Below are 22,332 nucleotides of genomic sequence, written 5' to 3'. Positions count from 1 at the left end.
TGTTGCTGTGCTAGTGCTGATGGTTTCCTTCTGAACATAGCTCATAGCATGCAATAGCAGTTTCCCCCCTGTACCCTGGACTTAAACACCCTTTGTACACGAATCATAACTTTGAAGTAGTTCTTGCAAAAACGACTTTCTAGTGTTTCTAGTGTTAATCAGTGGGGCACAAGGTCTATACAAGCTCTTTCAATCTTGTTCATCTTCAATATGGCAATATTACTTCTAGACCCACTGGAGAATTACCTTCGCTCCTATCTGTTCCCTTACACTGGAGTTCAACCTCATTAGCTAACCGGTTCACCCATCTCTAGCTTCCATGTATCACTAACTCCTCTATATTCTGTATTTTAAGCCTCTGATTTTACCTTTTCCATGGTCATGAAAGTTTTAACTTTTCCATGGTTATAAAAGTGAGAGTTATTGCTTAATGGGTACAGAGTGACTGTCTGGGTGATGGAAACATATTGTTAACAGATGGTGCTGACAGTAGCACAACATTGTAAATGTAATTAACGCCACTGAATTATCTACTTAAAAAATAGTTAAAATGCTTTGGCGCCCATGACTCTGTGGATAAGATTGTCATTCAGAAATACCCTCCTGGGAATGGCTACAACTGTGGAGTAGGAAAGCACTGTCTAAGCAAGAGACAGTGGGTGCTTCACCCAGCCAAAGGGGCTGGGGTGGTTCTGGAAAGTTTGGGGGTGGTTGTGGGGGTGGCTGTGGCAGGAATGACAACTTTGGTGGAAGAGAAAACTTCAGTCGTTGTGGTGGCTATATTGGCAGCTGAGGTGGTGTATGATAAGGTGGTGATGGGGATGGCTATAATGGATTTGGTAATGAGGAAAGCAGTTTTGCAGGTGATGGAAACTACAATGATTCTGGCGATTACAAGAATCAATCAATCTTCAAATTTTGGACCCATTAGAGGTAAAACCTTGAAGGCAGAAGCTTTAGCCCTTATGTGGCCTAGATTTTGTCAAACCACAAAACCAAGGTAGCTATGGTGCTTCCAGTACCAGCAGTAGCTATGGAAGTGATAGAAGGTTTTAACTACCGCCAGGAACTAAAGCGTAGCAGGAGAGGAGAGCTTGAGAAGTGACAGGGATGCTGCAGGCTACAACAGGCTTGTGAACTCAGCACAGTGGTGACAGGGCCTAATTGCTACATAGACGTGCTTTAGACAACACTTGGTATGGGCAAAAAGCTCGAGGACTGTTATCTGTGATTAGTTGTAAAGGCCTGTATTGCCTGTATTTGTGGCTAATTGTATAACACGTTATCTTAGTTTCTGGTCTGAGGAAAGTGTAACATGTTCCAAAATGATTTATTTTCTCTAAGAAATTTTTATTACCAAGTGATTAAAGTTAAGAACAAACAACAGAAGACTCCAATAGTTTAAAAGCCTTGCATGACTAAATGATGCTGATCAAACACGGCTGCCCCTAAGGGGTTCCAACTGCGCCAAGAGGGGACCCTTCCCACCCCAGGGTGGATGCCAAAGATATCTCTGGGGACAGCATTCTGAAAGAGTGCCTTTACTTGCTGTATTAGAACTCAAAACATAAACTGAATTATTATAATCATTATCAAAAGAATGATTCTAATTCTGGTCTGATGACTCCTGTTATGACTTTAATCTAAAATGTTAGCTATTTTTACACAAGGAAACTGTTCTGAGCCAAACACCAGTAATTTAATCTCCAATCCTTCTCCAATCAAAATTTTAATGTTAAAGAACCAGGAAAAGTTCCAGAGAACATAAGAAATTGATTCTCTTTTTTCCTAAATTAATGCCTTAGTGTATGAGCAATGAACAAGGACTATTTGATATTTAACAAAAATATATGTATATGGAGAAAGAGAAGAACATGGTAGAATTTCTGAACCTGAGTATTTTTAGAAATGCAATTGTTGCCCATCACACATAAAAAACAACTTGGATGTGTCATTACTTATCTCCTGTTGCAGTTACAGACGATGATCCTCAGTCTTCTGCCATTTACTATTGCAGAAAAGTCTGGGGCGAGATTGCCTTTTGTTCCTGTCAAAGTAGCCTTCTTAATTTGGTCTAGACACATCCTTTAATTGCATTATTTTATCAAGATGAGTCTGGATTCAGTTCACTTTTAATAATTTACTTGCAACACAATATGCCTCAACCTGCTAAACAAGCTAATCTAAGCTCAGTGACCTTTCCTCCCGGCACAGACGTTTAACCTGTAGCACCACCTCCAGCCGCTCTGTTCTTGCCTTTGGGAGCAGCCGGTTTCTTTACCATATATTTCTGTTCTCTCCCCACACCAATCATCTTCCCTTTCACCGTTTTATCATCTCTGGTCCTTTTTTTCTACCTTGTACTCTGAATTCGAGAATTTCTCAAGTCTGTCCTCTGCATCACTCCGTCACTTTTCCCCAGTTGCAATTCTGTTCTTTAGTGCTTCAGATGTGGGCCATAATTCTCTTTATGCTTATTGGTTTTCTTGCAATTTTTCCTTTCTCCCCCAAATACATGCTAGCATCTTTTCATCTCAGCCTTTTCTTTACCCTAAGTTGCTCTGGAATATTCTAGTGAGGTCGCCAAAATCCTTCCTAAGAATTTCTTCTAAATCTTCCAGTAAATATAGCTTTAAAATTTTTATTTTATTTTATTTTATTTTATTTTATTTTATATTTTTGGGGGGGCATGGGCAGGCTCTGAGAATTGAACCCGGGTCTTCAGCATGGCAGGAGAGAATTCTGCCACTGAGCCACCATTCCCAGCCTTAAATATGGCTTTTGTTTACTTCTTTCTTTACACATCTCTCAATTTTAAGCCACCCTTCTCTGCTGATTCTCTCAGACTGCCTCACAGTCAGCATTCCCAAGAATGAAGATCCAATTGATCGAGCAGTCATTGTTCAGTTAAGGAACCTCTGTTTGGCAGAGTTCTTACCTTAAGCTGCCTCACACAGGTCTCTATGTGCCTGCTTTTAGGTCATATACTCATTCCAGGTTCATTCAGTGGTGGCCTGGACAATGGGGCCTGGATCAGTCAGGTAACCCAGGTAACAACCAACCACAAAGTCTTAGTGACAAAAAATATATATATAAACATTTATTTCACTCACACATCTGCAGTTTGGTTGGAGGTCAGCTCATCTAGGCTGGGACTGATCTGGACATTTTCCCTGTATTCTCCATCTTCCTTCTACCAGTGGGCTAACTTGGGCACGATCTTCCCGTGGCAATGACAGTGGCACGAGATGGGAAGAGGCAACATGTATCGCCTCTTTGAACCTAGGCTCAAAACTGGGCAAATTGTTACTTATGCCCATATTCCATTTGGCCCACCTGGTGGGAGATGCATTCAACCTCTAGGGGGAGAGACTACAAAATCACATAACAAAAAGCATGGATACAGGGAGGACTGAAGAATTGGAGCAGAGTTCAGTTGTTACCCCAGGGTTACATGACCATATGGCTCTAAAATGGGAAACAACTTCATATAGAACTCCTCAAAGGAGGCTGCAGCTGTGACAGGCATTCTGAGGCACCTTGGAAACAGGCAGGGTAACAAGTTAAAGGATACTTTTGCAACTCTGAAAATTTAAAATGGGAAACTTGATGATGTATTACATTACCACAATAAAAAAATTTTTAAATACCATAGAACTGTACATATCTTGGGCTGCCAGAAAAAATGTGAGAGTTGATCCCAGTAGCCAGATTCAGAGATGAAAAATTGGAGCATACAGAGATGAAGTAACTTGTCTAGATTCTGACAGCTGGTAGTCTGTGAGCCAAGTTTCCAAACTGCATGTGTTTCTTTTTGAGCTGGAGTCCAAACCGTTTCCTGATGGAGCTCTGTCCTTGGAGCCACCCCCAGTGCTGCCATGGGATTCTACTCTAGCCAGGAACACAGTCCTGGGGCCTCTTGTTACTGCAGGTGTCCTTGCATGCCTTGAGGGGAGCATTCTCTGAAAGAAGGCAACTTGCCTGTTTGTGAACTCTGTTTCGGGTTCAGGTGAAATGTGCTGTCACAGGGTAGCAATATCAGCCAAGATGTGAGCAGGAAGATTCACAGTCATGTAAAGAAATGATCTGTGGAACAGAGATAGCTATATCTATAAAACAAATCAAGAAACAAATAATTTGATCTTATTATTGATGAACATTTTAGATGTGCATCGGCAGTTCAGTGGTAGAATTTTTGCAGACTATGAGGTAGACCCCGGTTCTATTACCAGCCCATGCACCAAAAAAAAGAAAAAATCCCATTTTAGATGGTGTGACGATTAGGTTTCTGGTGTCAGTTTGGCCAGGTGATGATACCCAGTTGTCTGGTCAGGCAAGCAGTGGCCTAACCGTTTCTGCAAGGTTATTTTAGTGGCTGGTTGATAAACCGGAAGGCTGGTTTATTAAATCATCAAGTCAGTTGATTGCAGCGGTAGCAGATTACATCTACAATCAATTTAAGGGCATGCCTTCTGCAAGCAAGAAAACCTCATCATTTGGATTTGATCCAGTTAGCTGAAGACTTCTAAGGAAAAAGAATTTTCATGCTTCTTTAGCCAGCGAGCCTCTCCCGTGGAATTTGTTGAGACCCTTCAACAGAGTTGCCAGCTTCACAGCCTGCCCTACAGATTTTGACTCTAGCATTCCCGTGGCTGCATGAGATACTTTTATAAATCTCTTATTTACAGATATCTCCTGTTGTTTCTGTTTCTCTAGACAACCCTGACTAATACAGCTGGGCAGTGATGTACAATGAAAGCTGACATGTTCATTTTGCCAACAATCTGAAGGCTACTGAAAGTCATCAGGGAGGGTGTAGGTGCAGAGAAAGAAAATAGAAAAACCTCTTGCTTTAATAGAGCTAAGATTTTTTTGCTGAATGTTTGTTGCTATCCCTTTAATAGTTAATTTTACCGCTCTTTGGTGTAACCAGCTTGCTAGTAGAATCGAGATCTAGCAAACAGAGTTTCTGCAGTTATTTGTAAAAATCTACCCACAAACTAATGGAAAATAATCATCACAGAAGTGGGAAAGTTTGAGATATCCTTCTCTTTAAAAACTCAATTCTCTTTGGGGATTAAAAAATTACCATAGAATTATACAACACAAAGAATGAACCTTAATGTAGACTATGGACTTTAATTAATAATATAAAAATTTTAATAAGATTGATTCATCAACCATAACAAACATACCACACTAATGCAAAATGTGAACAAGAGGAAAAATACGGGGGGGTTTAATATGGGAACTCTGTACTTTCTGCATGAATTTCCTGTAAAATCGCAACTGCCACTGAAGAATAATAAAACCTTTAATGAAAAGAGAGAGAAAATATTAGAAACAACATGAAAAGATTAAAAAAATAAAAATCATTAGACAAGACAACAGAAGCAAGACCAAATCTCAGATATCACAATAACTGACTGAGTCAGAGGCAGATAGTAGGGGAGGTTCAGAATATTTTCTTTTCTTCAGGTGCCCTGCAATAAGTTCATCATCCATTTTTCTCAATCTAGTTCCTTCTGTCTTATATAGATAGTGGGGGATCCCTCACAGAGGCTGACATTTGGGTTTTAGTCTGCAGGGCTTCTCAAGGCAGATACTCTGAAATGGGTTGACTTGGTTTTTTTTTTCTTTTCTTTTTTTGGGGGGGTGGTGGTGGTGCATGGGCTGGGAACTGAGCCCGGATTTCCCGCATGGCAGGCGAGCATACTACCACTGAAATACCTGTGCACCCCCTTTTTTTCTTCACTGGTGAGCGAACCCTCCCTCAGGCGATGAAATGCCACCGGCAACATCGGCACCCCAATGGAGACAGAATTTCTTTAACTCAGCATGCCAACGAAGACACAGAAATGGATTCTCGGGGGACTGGTGCGGACCAGATGGCCGTGTCTGAGGCCAGGGGAGTGGAATGAGCTAATCAGCCAGAAGTCGGTCAGGAGGGACAGGTGGTGGCCTCAACAAGAGGCGGGGCTCCCCAAGGACAGACGGAGATGCTTTCTACCAGAAGAGAAACGAGTGCTGTAAAGGACAAGGCATTCCCGCTACCATCTTCTCGGTTTCTTCCCAGGAGGAACCCTCTCTGTGTGACTGCTGGTAGAATCGATGAGGCTACCACACTTCTGTTTAGTGCCTCCTGGTTTACAAAATACTTTTCACTTTGTCCCTATGAATCCTCACCACTGGCCCACGAAGCAAGTGGCATCACCAAACCCTTGATACCAATCAGGCAACTCCGGCCCAGGGACACTGAGGGGCCCAGCTAAGTCACTGTGGGCAGGGAACTGGGGGCTGTGGAGGGACTGTGGGAAGATGTGTGCAGAAAAGAGGAAGCGGGCGCCAGCCCCAGGCAACTTCCTTTGTGTGATAAGCTCTCCCATCTCCTCCACCACATCCTTCCCTTCATCTCACTGGGTTGCAGCCCCTCGGGGCCCACCTCCTCAGTTCTTCTCTCCTGCCTCTCTCCCTGCCTCTCATCCTGCCAGTTTCTGCCACACCTCCTCCCCGACCTTTGCTCCTGGCGTCAGCTTTGTTTTCCTCCGGATCCGGAGCTCACGGGCTCACTTTCACCTGCCACTCGTCATGTGCACGGGGAAGTGTGCCCGGTGCGTGGGGCTCTCCCTCCTCCCCCTGTCCCTGGTCTGCATCGTGGCCAATGCCCTCCTGCTGGTGCCTAACGGGGAGACCGGCTGGACCGGACATCTCAGCTTGCATGTCTGGCTCATGGCAGGCTTCCTCGGCGGGGGCCTGATGGTGAGAAGACTGGAGGTGGGGGTGGGGGGGAAGGGGACGCGGGCCAGGGGGCTAGGTGCCACTCTGAGGGGTTCTAGACAGGAGGGAGAGGGAGAGGGTGCGGAGAAAGACGGCAGCCTGGGAAGAGATGGCAGTGGCTTGGTGGGAACAGAGATCTCCCCCTCTCCCCACCCCTCTGCCTCCTCTCCCCGGTCCCCACACTGGCACTCTGTAGGATGCCCTGGAGCAAGAAGGAAGGAGCCTCACTTTTCCCTTCTGGGAGGGAGTGTGTCCTAACCCCCCACCCCCACCCCTTCCGTTGAGCTGGTGCTGGGATATCTCACTGCAAGGGGTGAGGCAGAAGGACAGCTGGTTGTGTGGGAGGTTATCAGGGCAGGATAATCATGGGCATGAAGGGGGGCGTGGGTGAAAATGTGTGGAGCCAGGGAGCGACATCGCGGATGTGTCACGTCCACCTGGAGACACGGGGTCAGGGAGGGTGGCTTGGCGTCACCGTGCCCTGCTTCCTTGCCCGCTCTTGGCCCACAATGCTGGCTGCCCGCTCTGTGGAAGAAACCCCACCTAGGTCAGTATGGTGGAGAAGATGCCCCTAAGTCTTCCCTGTGATGAGGCTGTATCCGGAGAAGTGGAGGAAGGGGAGACGCAGATTCCTGAACCCCCATGCTCCAACTCCCTCCCCACATAAGGGAGGTTTTTGTAGGTCAAGCCAGGTTAACATCTTCAGGAATGAAGACAAAAGACCTACCCAGCACAGTTCCCCTTTCTCAGGACAGTTGATTTATGAAAGTTCTCTGAGAGAGAGAGGTCCCACCTTTGTCCCTTTTGCTGGTCACACATCTATTACCTAGATGGGGAAACCTCTTTAAACCCAGAGCCTCTTTCTACCCTGTGGGACCTTTTCTCCTACTCCCTCCTGCATGGATTGATGCATGGATTGATGACTCCACCCCATTCCACTGACCTCAGCGCACTCCTACGTGGCACAATCTTATACACTTGCATCATGCCCCTTCCCCAGTCTAAATCGGCCCCCATTCTCCCCAGTCTACCTGGCCTGCTTCTGGGGAGATCCCCCAGGATGTCCTCGCAGCAAACCCATTCACAGCTACCTTCCCCACTCCGCCTCCCACTCCCCCACCACGCCCACAGCAGTCTGGACACACAGCATCATGCTGCACCACGGGGACACAGACAAGGTCCCTGCACGTCCTGAAGCATGTGTCCCCCATGGATGAGGCTAACAGTGTCAAGGACGCAAGGCCGGCAAGCTCCCCAAGAGCAGGGACTGCCGGTTTTGTTGACAACTGTGCGCCCAGTGCCTAGATCGCTGCCTTGCACTTAGCAGGCACTCGATTAATAGTCATTGAATGAATGAAGTAAATAAATAAGAAAGATGACTTCAGATGGTTTTAGTGACCCCTAAGAAAATAAAACAGATTGCTGTGTTAAAGACCTAGAGCAAGGTAATAGGCGACTTTTTACAGCCTTTTCAAGGAAGGCCTCTAGATGCGGTGTCTGAACTGAGACCCCACCTGAATGTGAAAAGGAATAGGGTGGGGTAGGGTGGGCTGGCAGGTACGAAAGCCTGAGGCTGGGTGATGCAATGGTGGCTGGGTGGTGAAACGGTGGCTCAGTGGCAGAATTCTTGCCTGCTGTGCTGGAGACCTGGGTTCAATTCCCGGGGCCTACCCATGCCGGGGGTGGGGATGGGGATGCTGGCATCCAGGGAGGCCATCCAGGAGGCCAGCACAGGCTCTGCACCTATGAGGGTCAGACAGGCAGCTGGTGCAGCTGAGGTTTAATGAGATCTGGGTGGTCATGGGCAGGACAAAGTCACAGTGAGGAAGCTGGGTTTTCTTTTAACTACAAGAGAAAATCATCAAAGGATTTATTTTGACCTTTTTCGAAATTTCTCAACTTTTTTGGAACTTATCATTTAAATAATATAGACAAGTGCCTGGATCCTTAGTGAATTTTCACAAAGTGAATACGCCATGGAACCAGCACCCAGATCAAGAAAGAGACAGCTACTAAAATTCCAGATATATCTTTCACTAGGCATGAAACCCCTCCCTCCTAACCAACAAGGGTAACCATTATCCTGACTTCTAACATGATAGTTTAGTTTTGCTTGTTTTATTCTTTACATGAATGGCATCATGCAGTATGTACTCTTCTGAATCTGGCTTCTTTAGCTCAAATTATGTTTTCTGAATCATCTATATTCTTACATGTAGCGGTAGTTTATTATTTCTTATGCATCCCATTGCATGAATGTATCGCCATTTATTTAAGCATTCTACTGATGACAGACACTTGGATAGTTCCCAGTGGGGGGTTATTACAAACAACGCTGTCATAAGCATTCTTGCAGCTGTCTTTAGGGGAGCAAGTGTGGGCATGTCTGCTGGGTGTATTCCTGGGAGCAGAACTGCTGATTTATAAAATGTGCTCAATCTTCAGTCCGAATGGGTATTGCCAAACAGTTTCCAAAGATCTTGTACCAATTTCACCCTCACCAACAATGTATGACAGTTCCAGTTTCTCCACATTCAGTTGGAGGGATTTAAGAAGATCCTTCTGGCCGCTGTGTGAAGAATGGTTAATAGGCGGTCAACAGATGCAGGAAGACCAGACTGAGGTGCCTGAAGCTGTCCAGGAGAAATGATAGTGGCTTGACCAGTGGCCAGAGAGACAAAGAAAAGAGAACAGATTTCAGCTATAAATTCAGCATTTCCTCTTACATTTGAACATTACCCTACTCTTTACACTAAGACAAGGAGATGGCGGAGAGCACCACAGAGAAGCTCAGCCAACAAAGTAAAAATCTCAAACCGAGAGGTCACTCAGAATTTGTAAATGCAGAATGCAATCCTAGTTGTCCTTGGATCCAGGAACCTCCCCAGTAAGTGACCTCACCAGAGAGGCTTAGCCAGGGCATCAGCACTTATCCTGGGCCTGCCATGAGAAATAGAAGAGGGAATAAAGAGCCTTGTTTGGGGTAAAGTTAATTCAACTCAGTAGATGTTTTTGTGAGGTGGGCTGATACAAAAGAACGAAAACGCTCAGGTCTTCTCTGAAGAAGAACGAAATGCTGTCTGTACCAAGTATGTCAGACACAGGGAAGCAAAGACAGCTATGGAATTCCAGAGATGGGAGATGGGCAAAGAACCTAGCCTGGTGAAACAAGAAAAGGTCAAAGCCACAGTGCCTTAAATGCCTTGTAAAAGATCAGTCTTGATGGCCTACTCTGTAAGGAGACCCTAAAGGATTTGAGCAGAGAAATGACAAGGTGGAAACTAAATTTAATCTGGTGGTGGTGGCGTGTAGGATGAAGTGGGGGGGGGGGTCAAGAATCTGTTAGAGAAGCTGAGAAAGTCATCCTCATGAAAGGTGATTAGTGACTGACTGACTCTGTGAAAAAGGAGAAGGGATAAATAGATTTAAGAACCATTTAAGGAAAAGTTGATAAGATTTGAGGTCTGGCTAGGTGAAGAGGCTCCTACTATAGTTTTATAGCCTGGGGGTCCAAGGGATATTTACTGATGAAGACAATAAAATCAAAGGGAGATGAATCTGGGGAATATTGCAAGGTCAGTATGAGGTTGGCTGACTTCAAGACGAAACCAAGACATTTGAATGAACATCCTCTGCAGACAGTTAGATTTGTATCTAGAAGTGTCAGTTCAGGAGGTGACTGTCGGTAGAGGAAACAGCCGACACTCTTGGAGGGAATGGGCTTTGTGAGGGAGGCCAAGGGGAGAAAGAAAGAACAGAAGACCACAAGCTGAATCTCAGGAATCCCACACTTCACATCTCAAGAGCCTCCACTAAAAGACTCCTCTAACCTTTCACCATAATCCCACCTCACCAGGGACTCCAACACTGCCATCCCCTTCCTGGCTTCCCACTGTTGTGGATAAAGGAGGGAATTTACAGTTATTGGGCATTTACTGTGAGCCAGTCTTAACCTCAAGTCAACCTCTTACCTCCGTGAATCCTGAGAACAGCCCTGAGAGGTAAGTCTTACAGGCCCATATTACACAGGACAAAATGAGACCAAGAGACATGAACCAATTCATGGAGTGTGAAATGAGTAGAGGGTTGGGACTAGAACTCAGGCCTTCTGACTCCTGCTCAGTGGGCACCTACTATGAGTCAAAATGTATGAGTAATATAATGAGATTGGACCCTTACCCTCCAGGAGACCACAATCTGGGCGGAGATAAGGTAGGCATACAAATAACAATAAATGAAGATATGGCCCAACAGAGCTCCAGAAGTAGAGATAATGTCTTCCTAGGGTCCAAAGGGTATCACAGGTAACTTCCTGGAGGAGGTAAGCGTTGATGAAATCAAAGACTTGAAGATCTGGGGGTACAGGCTATCACACTGACTCTCCTCACACAGGTATTATGTACAGGAATTTCAGCTGTTCGGGCAGGTGGCAAGGGCTGCTGTGGTGCAGGCTGCTGTGGAAATCGCTGCAGGGTAAGATCCAAATTAAGGCAGAATTCAGCACTCAGCCTTTGAACTCGTCCTAGAGAACCACAACAAAAGTCTCTGTCCCCCTGGAGCGCTCGCTTGCAGAGTCTCTGACCCCACCTCACCCCTCCCTTGCACCCACAAGTCTTAGATCTCTGTGGGCTACAGCAGAGGGTACTACAACCCCCCATAACCTCCAAGGCTGCTGGCTTTTAGGATTAGCCTAACCCCAGACCCTGAGGTCTGACGGGAAATGTATTTTTAATGTGACTCGAAGGTAGTTTGGGTAACGTGAGACGCGGAGCCAGATTCAATCGCAGGGCTCTTCTCACCACCCACTGCACACCCAGATGCTGCGCTCCGTCTTCTCCTCGGCCTTCGGGGTGTTTGGCGCCATCTACTGTCTCTCAGTATCCGGAGCCGGGCTCCGAATTGGACCCCAATGCCTAACCAACCGCACGTGGGAATATCCCTTCGAAAACCTCGCGTAAGCCTTGCCTGCATTCGTGTCCCCCATCCTCTGCCTCTCCCCCACCTGCCCTTCCCTCGCGGACCGGGAAGCCTGGTGGGCTTCCAGAGAGTTCCGTGCACGTAGGCCAAGCGAGCCCTTCACAATCCCTCTGGGACGCAAGCGTGACCTCCTTTCCTCCCATAACCCTGCCACGCCCACAGGGGGACTTATTTGGTCAACGACACTCTGTGGAGTTGGTGTCTGAAGCCGCCTCGCGTGGTCCCCTGGAATGTGACGCTCTTCTCGCTGCTTGTGGCCGCCTCGAGCCTGGAGTTGGTGCTGTGCGGGGTGCAGCTGGTGAACGCGACCCTTGGGGTCTTCTGTGGCGATTGCAGGAAGAAAGAGGTGGGCGCTGGGAGGTGGGGAAGTAGAGGGAACCTGCTGGCTCCCGGGTGTGTTCTCAACTTTCTTCTTCTGCAGGGCGCCTCACACTGAGGCTCGGCTGAGCGCCCGCATTGCACCTGATGGCTCCTGGACGCTCGTCTGGCGGGTCTCTGCCCTACCCCGCTTCTGGCTCGTTGGAATAAACTGCTCTGAGCTCCTCCTCGTCTCAGATTGTGCCCTGTGCATAGAGTATTTGAGAGCCTCGTGATGAACCTGGGCTTAGGTCCCTCGTGGTTGGGGCCCTTGCATCCTGCTTATTTTCCTAAATGACAAGTAGTGTGCGCTGATAACAGGAGGTAAACAACACAGACAAGTTCAATGAGCTTAAAGAACTTAAGGGTGCAGTTGTGGAAGGTGGGCAGTTTTTAAGAGGTAATAGATTGTTTCGATTAGTGATAGCACCTTTAAAAATTACCTTGGTAATGGGATAGATATTGATAGATGGTGAGGCTATATTTTTATAAGGTAGATAAAGTTTCTCTGAGAAAGTGAAATTCGAGCTGAAATCTGGTGAAAACTGAACTGAAAAAAAAAAAGGACTAACTAACCATCTATATGACTGGGAGATTCCAGGCAGAGCCAGCAGCAAGGACAAAGGTCTTAAAGTGAGAAACACTATTTTGAAAGGCCACTGTTTGACTTTGCAGGGAGGAGAAAAAAAAGAAAGAAAGCTATAGAAAAGACACTTCAGCATTTTACAGTCTAGAAAATGCAGACGTATGGTCCTTATAGGTTTTTCACCTGCTGATTTGTAGAAGTTTCCTAATCTGGGGTTCCTGGTGGTTCAGAAAGAAGACAACCTAGGGTCTTAAGGATGGCATGAGGTCCACGGATACCCTCGGAAAGCCAAGGACTTCCTTAACTTGCATGCAAAATTGTGTGTTGAGTGAGATTTGTAGGATTAGGGAACCATAACTTTTAGCAGTCTGCCTCGGACCACTGAAAGTAAACCTGAATGCGGGCCTAGCCCAATAAGGAAGACAAGGAAATGCAGTTTCCCACCCCTAACAAGCAAGACCACAGCCAGGACGCAGAAGCTTTACTAGTGAGAGGTGGACCAAATCTTGGGGGTGGGGAGTGGACGATGAGGGTGTCAACTACGGCAGCAGAAGAAGCGCACGTCGTTTAGCGCGGTGTCGTCGCGGAGACCTCTGGGAGGCTCGATCTTGGTCTGTAAACCGCACACGCCTTTGGGGCACGGATCGCTCCAACTTCCAAATTCTCCCCAGACCAGGCCAGGTCCCTCCAGCTCTGCACCGTCGGAGCAGCGGACACGCATGTTATTTGCCGCCGTGTTGTCCCCGGGGGTCACCGGGGCCTCCACGCGAAGCGAGAAGGCCACGATGAAGCCCCCGCCGGGACACCACAGCGGCTCACTCCACACGCCCCACCTGCGAAGAAAGTAGAGTCGCGCTGGCCCGCGGGCTCCCCCACCGCACCTCCAGGTTGTGCAACCCAGGCGGGTTAGGACTAGTCACCTCACCCTAAGGAGGTGGGTACAGGTGGTCTTCCGCCCAGGCCTTAACTGCCTCACAGCTTTGGAAGAGCTTGCCCGCAGGCAGAAGGGGTTTGCAATCGAAAGAAAGGGAACTCTATCCCACCCTAGGGAATCCTTAGTCCCGGCCCACCCCCACCCCACCCGCCCACACACTTTCCAGATTGCGACTCCACCACGTGCGTGTTGCGTTCTGCGTTTCCGCGCGCGCAGTGTAGCCGGATCCCATTAAGGGCGGTGTCGTCGCCAGGAATGCCTTGTTGGGGCTCCACCTGGGCGACGAGGGGAGGAGGGAAGAGGTTCTGAGGTTTCTGGGTTCTGAGGGTCCTGCGAGCCTCCGCCCTGTCCAAGACCCACCTTGGTCGAGAACCCACTGGCGAAAAATCCGTCAGGACACATTTCAGGCCATGTCCAGTCACCCCAAGGGCCCCCGTTGGTCACCTCGATGACGGACGTGTAGTCGCTTGGCCCACCCGACCTTGCATGTCCGCAGCGAGTCACCCACAGCAGCAGCAGCAGCAGCAGTTTAGCTCCCGCGCCTGACTCCATCTCGCAGCCACCCAAGCCGGCCGATTTACGGTGGCTTTATATCACCTCGGGCCCCAAAAGGGCTCGGATTACAGAACTGCCAACCAGATTAAGTGAAACCCCAAACCAATCTGTACTGGTAACCCTACAGACTCGGTTCCCTGCGCTGAGTCCCAGGATCCCCGGCCCCGGAGTTAAAATAAACACCACACAGGTTTACTTAGGACAGGAATTGTGCTTGTGGCTTTGCAGAGGTATCGTATTTAATCCTATCTTTCTCTTTTGAAGAGGTGATTGGAGCTCAGAAAGGAAAAGCAGCTTGCCAAAAGTTACAGCCAACAAACAGAAAAACATTCCAACACAGGGAAATGCAGAACTGGACTGAGAATGATCGGGAATCCCACCAGTGCCACCATGAGTCAGGTTCCACCCCAGGAACATTCATCCAGGATGTGAGACGGGCCTGAGAATGACAGATAGGGCAAGAATCCATGCAGCTGGGAATGATTTTAGACACTGGGGCCCTGATTCTTTGAGAATCTGAAACACCCCTCCTCTGGCCAGAAAAAAAAAAAAACATACACACACAGACTGGAACAATTTTTTAAGAAGTTTATAGGGGCGAGAACCGCGAAGAAGCTGTTTCTGCCACATCTCAAATCGTCTCCTGAAATGCTTCCATCCCACCTCCACCCGCACCAGATGGACTCCTAATTTGCCTAAAAATTTGGCTCACACACTAGAGGGCAGCCCTTCATTTGTCCCTCATTCACAGTCGTTTATTCAATATTTATTTAGTCTTAATAGTGTGTTTGGGCCCAGGCAATATTTTAAGTGCTGGAAGTGAAGCAGTGGCTTAGAAAAACAAACAGAACTCTGTCTTCACCAGGGCTCACATTCCAGTGAGGAAGATGATAGATAAAATCTGCCCAATGAACCTTGAGCTCTGTGAAGGCACTTTTGTATTCTTGAAGCCTAGACCAGGGTCTGGTGTGTGGAAGTGGTTAAATAAAGGTCTGTTCAATGACTGAATGAGGAGCTAATCTGGAATTTAAAAATTTAAACCACAGAAATGTAAAAGGATAAAGCCTAAAGTGTGTAATTGAGAAGCCATGTACCCAGATCAAGCCAAGGTACCCTGGGAATAGGATGAGGAATTTAGATGTGGGTGTTCCCTGGATCCCAGGTGCTCAAAGCTTAAACTTAATAGGTAAGATTTATGGTGAAATTGTGGTAAACTTTTCCATTTACAATGTTTTCACATATTTTATCATTTAATCCTCACACAGGCCTACAAAGTACCTATTATTATCCTCAATTTACAGTAGAGGGAACTCAGGCAGAGTTAACTTAAGGTGAACACCATGGCCTCTCTTACCAATAGCCAGGCTACCTCTTACTGCAAATTGGCCCTACAGGGAAGGAAAATGCAGAAATGTGTCATTGCTACCGAGTCCCCAAAATCCCCTTTATCTGATCTGTCAAGATCAGCTGTGTAGCTGCCCTCTGGGGCAAAGGGCACAAGGTGCAGGGGAGGGGGCCTTAGAAGGTTAATTATTAACCCTTTGTGCCTCTGGGGACCGTGGGCTTCCTTCCCCTTCTGGAGGCGGAGAGACACGGACTAGCTAGGGGCTGGTGGTCCCAGCAGCAGCCATGGGCATCACCCTGCTGCCCGTGGCCCGGGGGCGCTGTGTACGCCACACAATTCCTCTGGTAATCTTCGTGCTGCTGCTTCTTTATCTCAGTACTCGGAGCCTCCGTGAGTGGCCTCTTCCCCCACCTGTTGAGGGAGGGACCCAGAAGTCCAGGCCCTCTGGACTCAAGTTTCCTCCTCCAGCTCTCAGGGCCCTGCCTCGCCTTTTCCCAGGCACGCTGTCAGGCTGTGGTTCCGGGGCACAGTCCTGCATTCCTGAGGGACCCCTACCTTTCCAGGTACGCCCTGTGAAGGGTTGGGATTGGGAACCCAGACAGGACCCTGAACAGGGGGAGGTGGAGCCAGCTGGAGGATCTGGTGGAGGGCAGGTCCAGGCACTTGTTTCTTCTCTCCTGTGAGAGGGCCACAGGGGGAGGGGCGCCAGCTGGACCTTAGAAACAATTTCTCTAGAGTCCGACTGGGCTGCTTGGCTTAGGAGGCCTAGCAGTCTGGGGAATCTACCCTCGCCCCTTTCCCCTCATGTCTACCTCCTCCCCGACCCAGGTCCAGCAAGAGTCAGGACCCCTGGAGGCCCCGGGGCGGGAACAGCCTCAGTGTCTGGGCCCCCACGGTTTGCTGGGCCGCATGGCCGGACAGTTCCGCGCCAGTCTGAACAAGGAAGGCGATGTGGTGTTGTCTCAGTACCTGGCCGGATGGAGGGAGCTCGTCAAGTGAGTGGTCGCCTCCACTCATCCAGTCCCCACCTCTGTATGGTGCTATAGCCTCCCCTCTCAAATCCTCTCCCCCATCCCTGCTACCACCAAACACACAGGTTCCTGATTCCCCTCGGCTCCATCTTCACCTTCGCCACAAGGGAGGCCTCCGCCAAGATCACAGACCTCGAGGTCCGGGTGCACGGTCCGGAGGCCGCACACTACAGGACGCTGGCAGCCATGGCGGCGTGGGAGCGGCGGGCGGGAGTGCTGGAGCGGCCCGGGACCTCGGGCTCAGGCACCATACTCTTGTTGCACCGCGCGCTGCGCTGGTCCCAGCTCTGCCTCCACCGGGTGGCGACCGGGACGGTCGGAGGCCCGGACGCAGGCGTGCAGTGCAGCGACGCCTACCGCACCGCCCTGGCGCCGCACCACCCCTGGCTCATCCGTCAGGCTGCCCGCCTCGCCTTCCTCGCCTTCCCGGGTCGCGGCCGGTTGCTCGAACTGGCGTGTCCCGGAACCAGAGAGGCGGATGCGCGGGCCGCGGTGGCCGGGGTCGCGAACACTCTGGAAGATGTCTACAACCGCACCCAAGGCCTGCTTGCTGAGCGCGGCCTGCTCCACCTGGTCTGAGAACTGCTGACCAGCCGGGGAAGGAGCGCTAGACCATAGGAAGAGCAGTCAGCCCGAGTGGGCGACGATGGGGGACCGGGCAGCTCTGGTAAGCCCCGCCTCTTTGGGAAATCGCGTCACCACGCGAAGGCCCGCCCCCAGCGGCGGATAATTTTTGGCTCCTCCCCCCATCCGTAGCTCCAGGGTAGATGGGAGGAGCTGTGGGGAATAAATAGTATTTTTTGGCAATCGTCGATGTGCAACGTTTTGTGTGATGACAGCAAGCGCTGAAGGGAGAAAGAAAAAAATGGATGCGGATAGATGTGTCATCCCTGTTCCAGACAGCCGAGGGACTCACGCTTCTTCCGGCCTATCTCAGCCACTCCCATGACTTCATTTGCCAACTAGTTGCCAAGTCTCCAGCCTAGACCCGTCCCCTGAGCTCCAGCCCGGTATAGCCTACTCTTTCCTGGACACCTCCTGCAAACACTGCAAGCACCGTAAACACAACAGATTCGACAGGGAGCCCACCACCTCCCCTGTGTTTCCTATGTCTGTGAATAATAGGACAGCACTATCTTCCCTTCAGCTGCCCTAACCTAAAACCTGGGTGTCATTCATCACACCAAGCAAGTCCTCAACTCCATTACTGTATATTTAATAAATGACAACGAGAAAATGAAAGAGTTTGGCCATTTTATACACTGATATTTCCCAAATTATAATCCCAACCCACTTTCCCTTGAACTCCAGACTGCACTTGAATGTCACCTAAACATAGCAAACTTAGCATGTCCAAAACTGAGCTTCTAAAGGTAACTACCCTCCCCCGACCCCCCAAACTACTCCCCTCATAGTCCTTGCTAGCTTGGTAAATGACAATTTTTCTAGGTCCTTAGGCCAAAACCTTGCAGTCATCCTTGACTCTAATCTTTCTCATTTCATTCACTTCCAATCTGTAAGCAAATCTTGGTGGCTGTACCAAATACATCAGAAACTGACCATTTCTTAGATGTCCCTTGATACCATCCTACTCCAAGCTACTTTTATCAATCACCTGGATTATTTAGAAGCTTCCTAACTGTCTCTCTGTATCCATCCTTGCTTTCCCTACTGTGTATTACTCATACAGCAGGGAAAGTGATCTTTAAAATGTAGATTATAACATGTCACTGCCCTGTTCAAAACCTTCCAATGCCTTCCCATCTAACTCAGACTAAAATTTTAATGATTTTAGGCATATTTTTCAGAATTATATTTTCAGTTGAGAAAGGCAAAAGTCTTCTTAAAGGCCCTACATTTGACTCTGCTCTAGCTACATTGGCATTTTTGCTATTCACTGAACATGCCAAGCAGGCTCCTGCCTCAAGACCTTTATATTTGCTGTTCCCTTTGTCCAGAAGTCTTTTCTGCCCAATAGCCAAATGGCTTCCCCCCTCACTTCCTTGTTGCCTCCTCAGTGATGCCATCCCTGATTATAATTCTTCCTAAAATTTTAACACTCCTCCACCAAATACACTTCCTATCTCCCTTCCCTATTTTATTTGTCTTGTAGTTTGATCCACTATCTAATACATGGCATATTTATATTTCAGGGTTTATTTTGTTTATTGTGTCTCTCGCAATAGGAATTTTTATTTTGGTCCATGATGTTCTGCTAGTGCCTAAAACAGTGCCTGCCCTAGTAGACATTCAATAATTTTTGTTGAATGCATGAACAGCAAATACTTCAGGTGTAAGGAACCAAGAGAGTAAAGAAGAAAAGGAGGATGTGTTCTGGGTAGGTGGGCAGGAGAAAGATCATGAAGGGCCTTATAAAACATATTACAGACTTTGAACCTTATCCTAAGAGCTCATTTTAAGCAGAGGATTGTCTGGATCAGATTTTCAAGATAGAGAAACGGGCTCTGGCCATATAGAATGGTTTGGTGGAGATGAACGAGTGTGGTAAGGAGCCCATTTAACAATATTGTAACCCCATTGCTTGGTTTAGGGCAAGGTTTCTCAACTTCAGCAATAGTGACATTGTGAGCAGCATAATTCTTTGTTGCAGGGGAGCAGTTCTATTGTGGGATGGTTAGCAGCGTCTCTTACCTCTACCTCATAGGTGCCAGTAGTAGCTGCTCCCCCAAGCCTCCACACCCACTGCAGCAACCAAAAATGTCTCCAGATATTGCCAAATATCCCCGTGCAGCAAAATACCTCCAGCCTTGAACCAGTGGTTTGGGGCCAGCAAGGATCAACAGCTCTTTATTGAAAGTGTAAAAATAGAGGCCTGCCTAGGTTTCAGCCAGACTCCTCCCCTATTTTATGTGAATGTATCAGAGTCACTTAACCTTTCTTGGCCAACTACCCCTTAAGTAAAATAAGAGAAAAAGTAAGCAGAGCAGAATACTAAAAGCAATCCAAAAAACTCCTGCTCTTCTTTCTCCACATGCATCACGTTCAATCATGTTGCCAGGATCTAATGAAGGGAAACACGTGGAAAGCATTAGAAGTGTAAAGCATCAATCCGATTAAGGAATTATTAATAGAGAAGAAGCCAAGAAATAGTGTTTGCTTAGGAGCCTTCAATTTCTTCAGAATCTCAGTGTGGACCTTCCAACCCAGAGACATTCAATTCATCTTGAGAGAACTGTTAACTACAACTCCCGTAAGACAGATCAGAACCGCGCAGGGATATAAGAAACACAATCCTTGAAGATTTAAAAAATTATTGCCTGCAGCACTGCTACTAAGGGCTCACTGTCGCAAAAGAATCGTCCGTAGCCTGTTCTTTTCCGTCCTGCCGTCAACCATGGTGTATCTTCGACCCCCCCCCCCCGGAAAGCCTCAAAGCGCGACTAGAGAGAGTGACCTAGCGCTTTACGACAGTTGCTTTGTGGCAGCTCCAGAGGAGGAAGATGGCGGCAACCTTAGTAGCTTCTCGAGGAGCCGGGTGGGCTCCGGCCTGGGGGCCGGAGGCGATCGCTCCCGACTGGGAAAACCGGGAAGTTTCCACAGGGGTGAGTAAGAGGTCGGGGTTGTAAAGATGTACACAAAACTTGAAATTATGAAAGAATAAGGCCTGAGTGGATTGGGAGAACTTGGGGGTAGAGTAGTCTGTGATATGGTTCAGATAGGGGGACAAGTTTTCCAAGGATGCTGGAGTTGTGTGAGACATTCGTGGTGGGCGGTAGAGAGTTGACAGAAACAGGGAGTTCTAGGGTACTGCGGAGTAAGTCAAGCCCCAGGAGTTAAAGCCAGAAAGGGCCTTTTGGGATTTGAGAGATGGGATTCTGGAAACTGTGCTGTGTTTGGGAGACAGAGGGGAGGCCCCGGAGAGATATGAAAATGGGTCGGGGGCACACGAGTTTCGTATCCCGGGAACTGGGTAGAAGTATCATGGAAGTTAATGCATCTTGGAGAACGAGGAAAGGCCCACACTCATTCCTGTCTCCCTTTTCCTAGACCACTATCATGGCCGTGCAGTTTGACGGGGGCGTGGTTCTAGGGGCCGACTCCAGGACAACCACTGGGTGAGCTCGGGATAACTGTTTTAAAGGCCCTCCCATCTTTCCTTCCCTGACCTTCCTGCTAACCCATTCTTGCCCTACATAGAACACTGTGGGAAGGTAGATAAGGATTTTTGCCAGCTTCTACCGATTTTCACCTCCCCTCATCCTTTAGTGACATCCCTACAAAAGTCTTCTTCATCCAGCCTCAACTTGGATGAGAACTAATAGGCATACTCTCTTTCTTGCGCTTCTCAGATATTGTATTTTTTGCAAATTGAAGGTTTGTGGCAACTTTGCATTGAGCAAGTCTTTTGGCACCATTTTTCCAATAGCATGTCTCACTTTGTGTCTCTGTGTCACATTTTAATTGAAGTATGTATACTGTTCTTTCAGAAATAATGCTATTGCCACTTAATAGGCTACAGTATAGTGTAAACATAACTTTTATATGTACTGGGAAACAAAGAAATTCATTTTATTGAGATAAAACTTTATTGAAATATTCACTTTATTGAAGTAGTCTGGAACCGAACCTGCAATATCGCCAAGGTATGCCTATACTAGAATTTCTATTCTTGTGCCTTGAGGGAGTGGATGGTGTTGAAATGGGAGTAAGAGATAAATGGAGTTCTCCCCCTACTCCATTCTGTCATCCTGCAGGTCCTACATCGCCAATCGAGTGACTGACAAGCTGACCCCCATTCATGACCGAATTTTTTGCTGCCGATCAGGTTCAGCAGCTGATACCCAGGCAGTAGCTGATGCTGTCACTTATCAGCTTGGCTTCCACAGGTGCTTGTGGGCAAGGGAGGGACAAGTATCTGAAGGGAGATGGGGCCTAAGGAGTTAAATGGCCTGACTTCCAGGTCCTGACACCTTCCCTTCCCTTTGACTTTCCTCACTCTTTAGCATCGAACTGAATGAGCCTCCACTGGTACATACAGCAGCCAGCCTCTTTAAGGAGATGTGTTACCGATACCGGGAAGACCTGATGGCAGGAATGATCATTGCTGGCTGGGACCCCCAAGAAGGAGGGCAGGTCAGACCTCAGGAGGATGGCACACTGGAGCCATACCTTTGATCCTTTCCCCACCACGGCCACTTTCAATTTTTCCTTTTATACTTTACCTCATTTATTCCTAGTATTATCTCTCCCCAGACCAATTCCATGCTGGACAGGTGAATGTACCCTTGTCAGGGGGAGGGTATAACTGGTGATTGTATTCCTCCCCTCTCTGGCAGGTGTACTCAGTGCCCATGGGGGGTATGATGGTAAGGCAGTCCTTTGCCATCGGAGGCTCCGGAAGCTCCTATATCTATGGTTATGTCGATGCTACCTACCGGGAGGGCATGACCAAGGAAGAGTGTCTACACTTCACTGCCAATGGTGAGAACTTGGATTTCTGGGCCTGTGAGCTTTAACTCTTCAACCCAGCCAGCTCAATATTGTTCATTCCTTGCAGTAGGTCCAGCATCTAACCCCAATTTTCTCCTTTTATCCACAGCTCTTGCTTTGGCCATGGAGCGGGATGGCTCCAGTGGAGGGGTAATCCGCCTGGCAGCCATTGCAGAATCAGGAGTAGAGCGGCAGGTACTTTTGGGAGACCAGATCCCCAAATTCAGCATCGCCACTTTACCACCCCCTAAATAGTAGGCTTCTAGAGTGAGAAACCCCATAAGGACCCAAAATTCAATAAACAGTTTGTCAAAAAGAA

At 48.0% G+C, this 22,332-nt stretch overlaps 4 protein-coding genes across 5 annotated transcripts; 3 read left to right on the top strand and 1 right to left on the bottom strand.

The window, feature by feature from the left end:
- Positions 1-6,406: 6,406 nt before the first annotated feature.
- Positions 6,407-12,333, top strand: TM4SF5 (transmembrane 4 L six family member 5). Its single transcript, XM_077163120.1, has 5 exons — positions 6,407-6,759; positions 11,170-11,250; positions 11,595-11,731; positions 11,917-12,100; positions 12,176-12,333. Exons 1-5 carry the CDS (start codon positions 6,589-6,591, stop codon positions 12,188-12,190), a joined length of 588 nt encoding a protein of 195 aa, XP_077019235.1. The 5' UTR covers positions 6,407-6,588; the 3' UTR covers positions 12,191-12,333.
- Positions 12,334-13,166: 833 nt separating this feature from the next.
- Positions 13,167-16,785, bottom strand: VMO1 (vitelline membrane outer layer 1 homolog). Its single transcript, XM_077165676.1, has 4 exons — positions 16,087-16,785; positions 13,992-15,942; positions 13,791-13,906; positions 13,167-13,530 (listed from the first exon to the last, which is right to left on the bottom strand). The coding sequence occupies exons 2-4, from the start codon at positions 14,181-14,183 to the stop codon at positions 13,233-13,235; spliced, it is 606 nt and encodes a 201-aa protein (XP_077021791.1). The 5' UTR covers positions 14,184-15,942; positions 16,087-16,785; the 3' UTR covers positions 13,167-13,232.
- Positions 15,741-17,789, top strand: GLTPD2 (glycolipid transfer protein domain containing 2). The gene is made up of 3 exons (XM_077165675.1): positions 15,741-16,094; positions 16,360-16,526; positions 16,628-17,789. The coding sequence occupies exons 1-3, from the start codon at positions 15,816-15,818 to the stop codon at positions 17,139-17,141; spliced, it is 960 nt and encodes a 319-aa protein (XP_077021790.1). The 5' UTR covers positions 15,741-15,815; the 3' UTR covers positions 17,142-17,789.
- Positions 17,790-19,975: 2,186 nt separating this feature from the next.
- On the top strand, positions 19,976-22,332 carry PSMB6 (proteasome 20S subunit beta 6). Of its 2 annotated transcripts, none has more exons than XM_077163119.1 (6): positions 19,976-20,125; positions 20,571-20,638; positions 21,278-21,409; positions 21,527-21,656; positions 21,860-22,004; positions 22,103-22,332. In XM_077163119.1, exons 1-6 carry the CDS (start codon positions 20,024-20,026, stop codon positions 22,165-22,167), a joined length of 642 nt encoding a protein of 213 aa, XP_077019234.1. In that variant the 5' UTR covers positions 19,976-20,023; the 3' UTR covers positions 22,168-22,332. The 2 variants fall into 2 exon arrangements, with proteins under 2 accessions (XP_077019234.1, XP_077019233.1); XM_077163118.1 differs by having other exon boundaries at positions 19,977-20,125; positions 22,123-22,332.

The sequence above is a fragment of the Tamandua tetradactyla genome, chromosome 6 (assembly GCF_023851605.1).
Source record: "Tamandua tetradactyla isolate mTamTet1 chromosome 6, mTamTet1.pri, whole genome shotgun sequence".
In the NCBI taxonomy this organism is placed as follows: domain Eukaryota; kingdom Metazoa; phylum Chordata; class Mammalia; order Pilosa; family Myrmecophagidae; genus Tamandua; species Tamandua tetradactyla.
The sequence above is the reverse complement of the archived record's forward strand: the minus strand, read 5'-3'. Positions and strand labels throughout refer to the sequence as shown.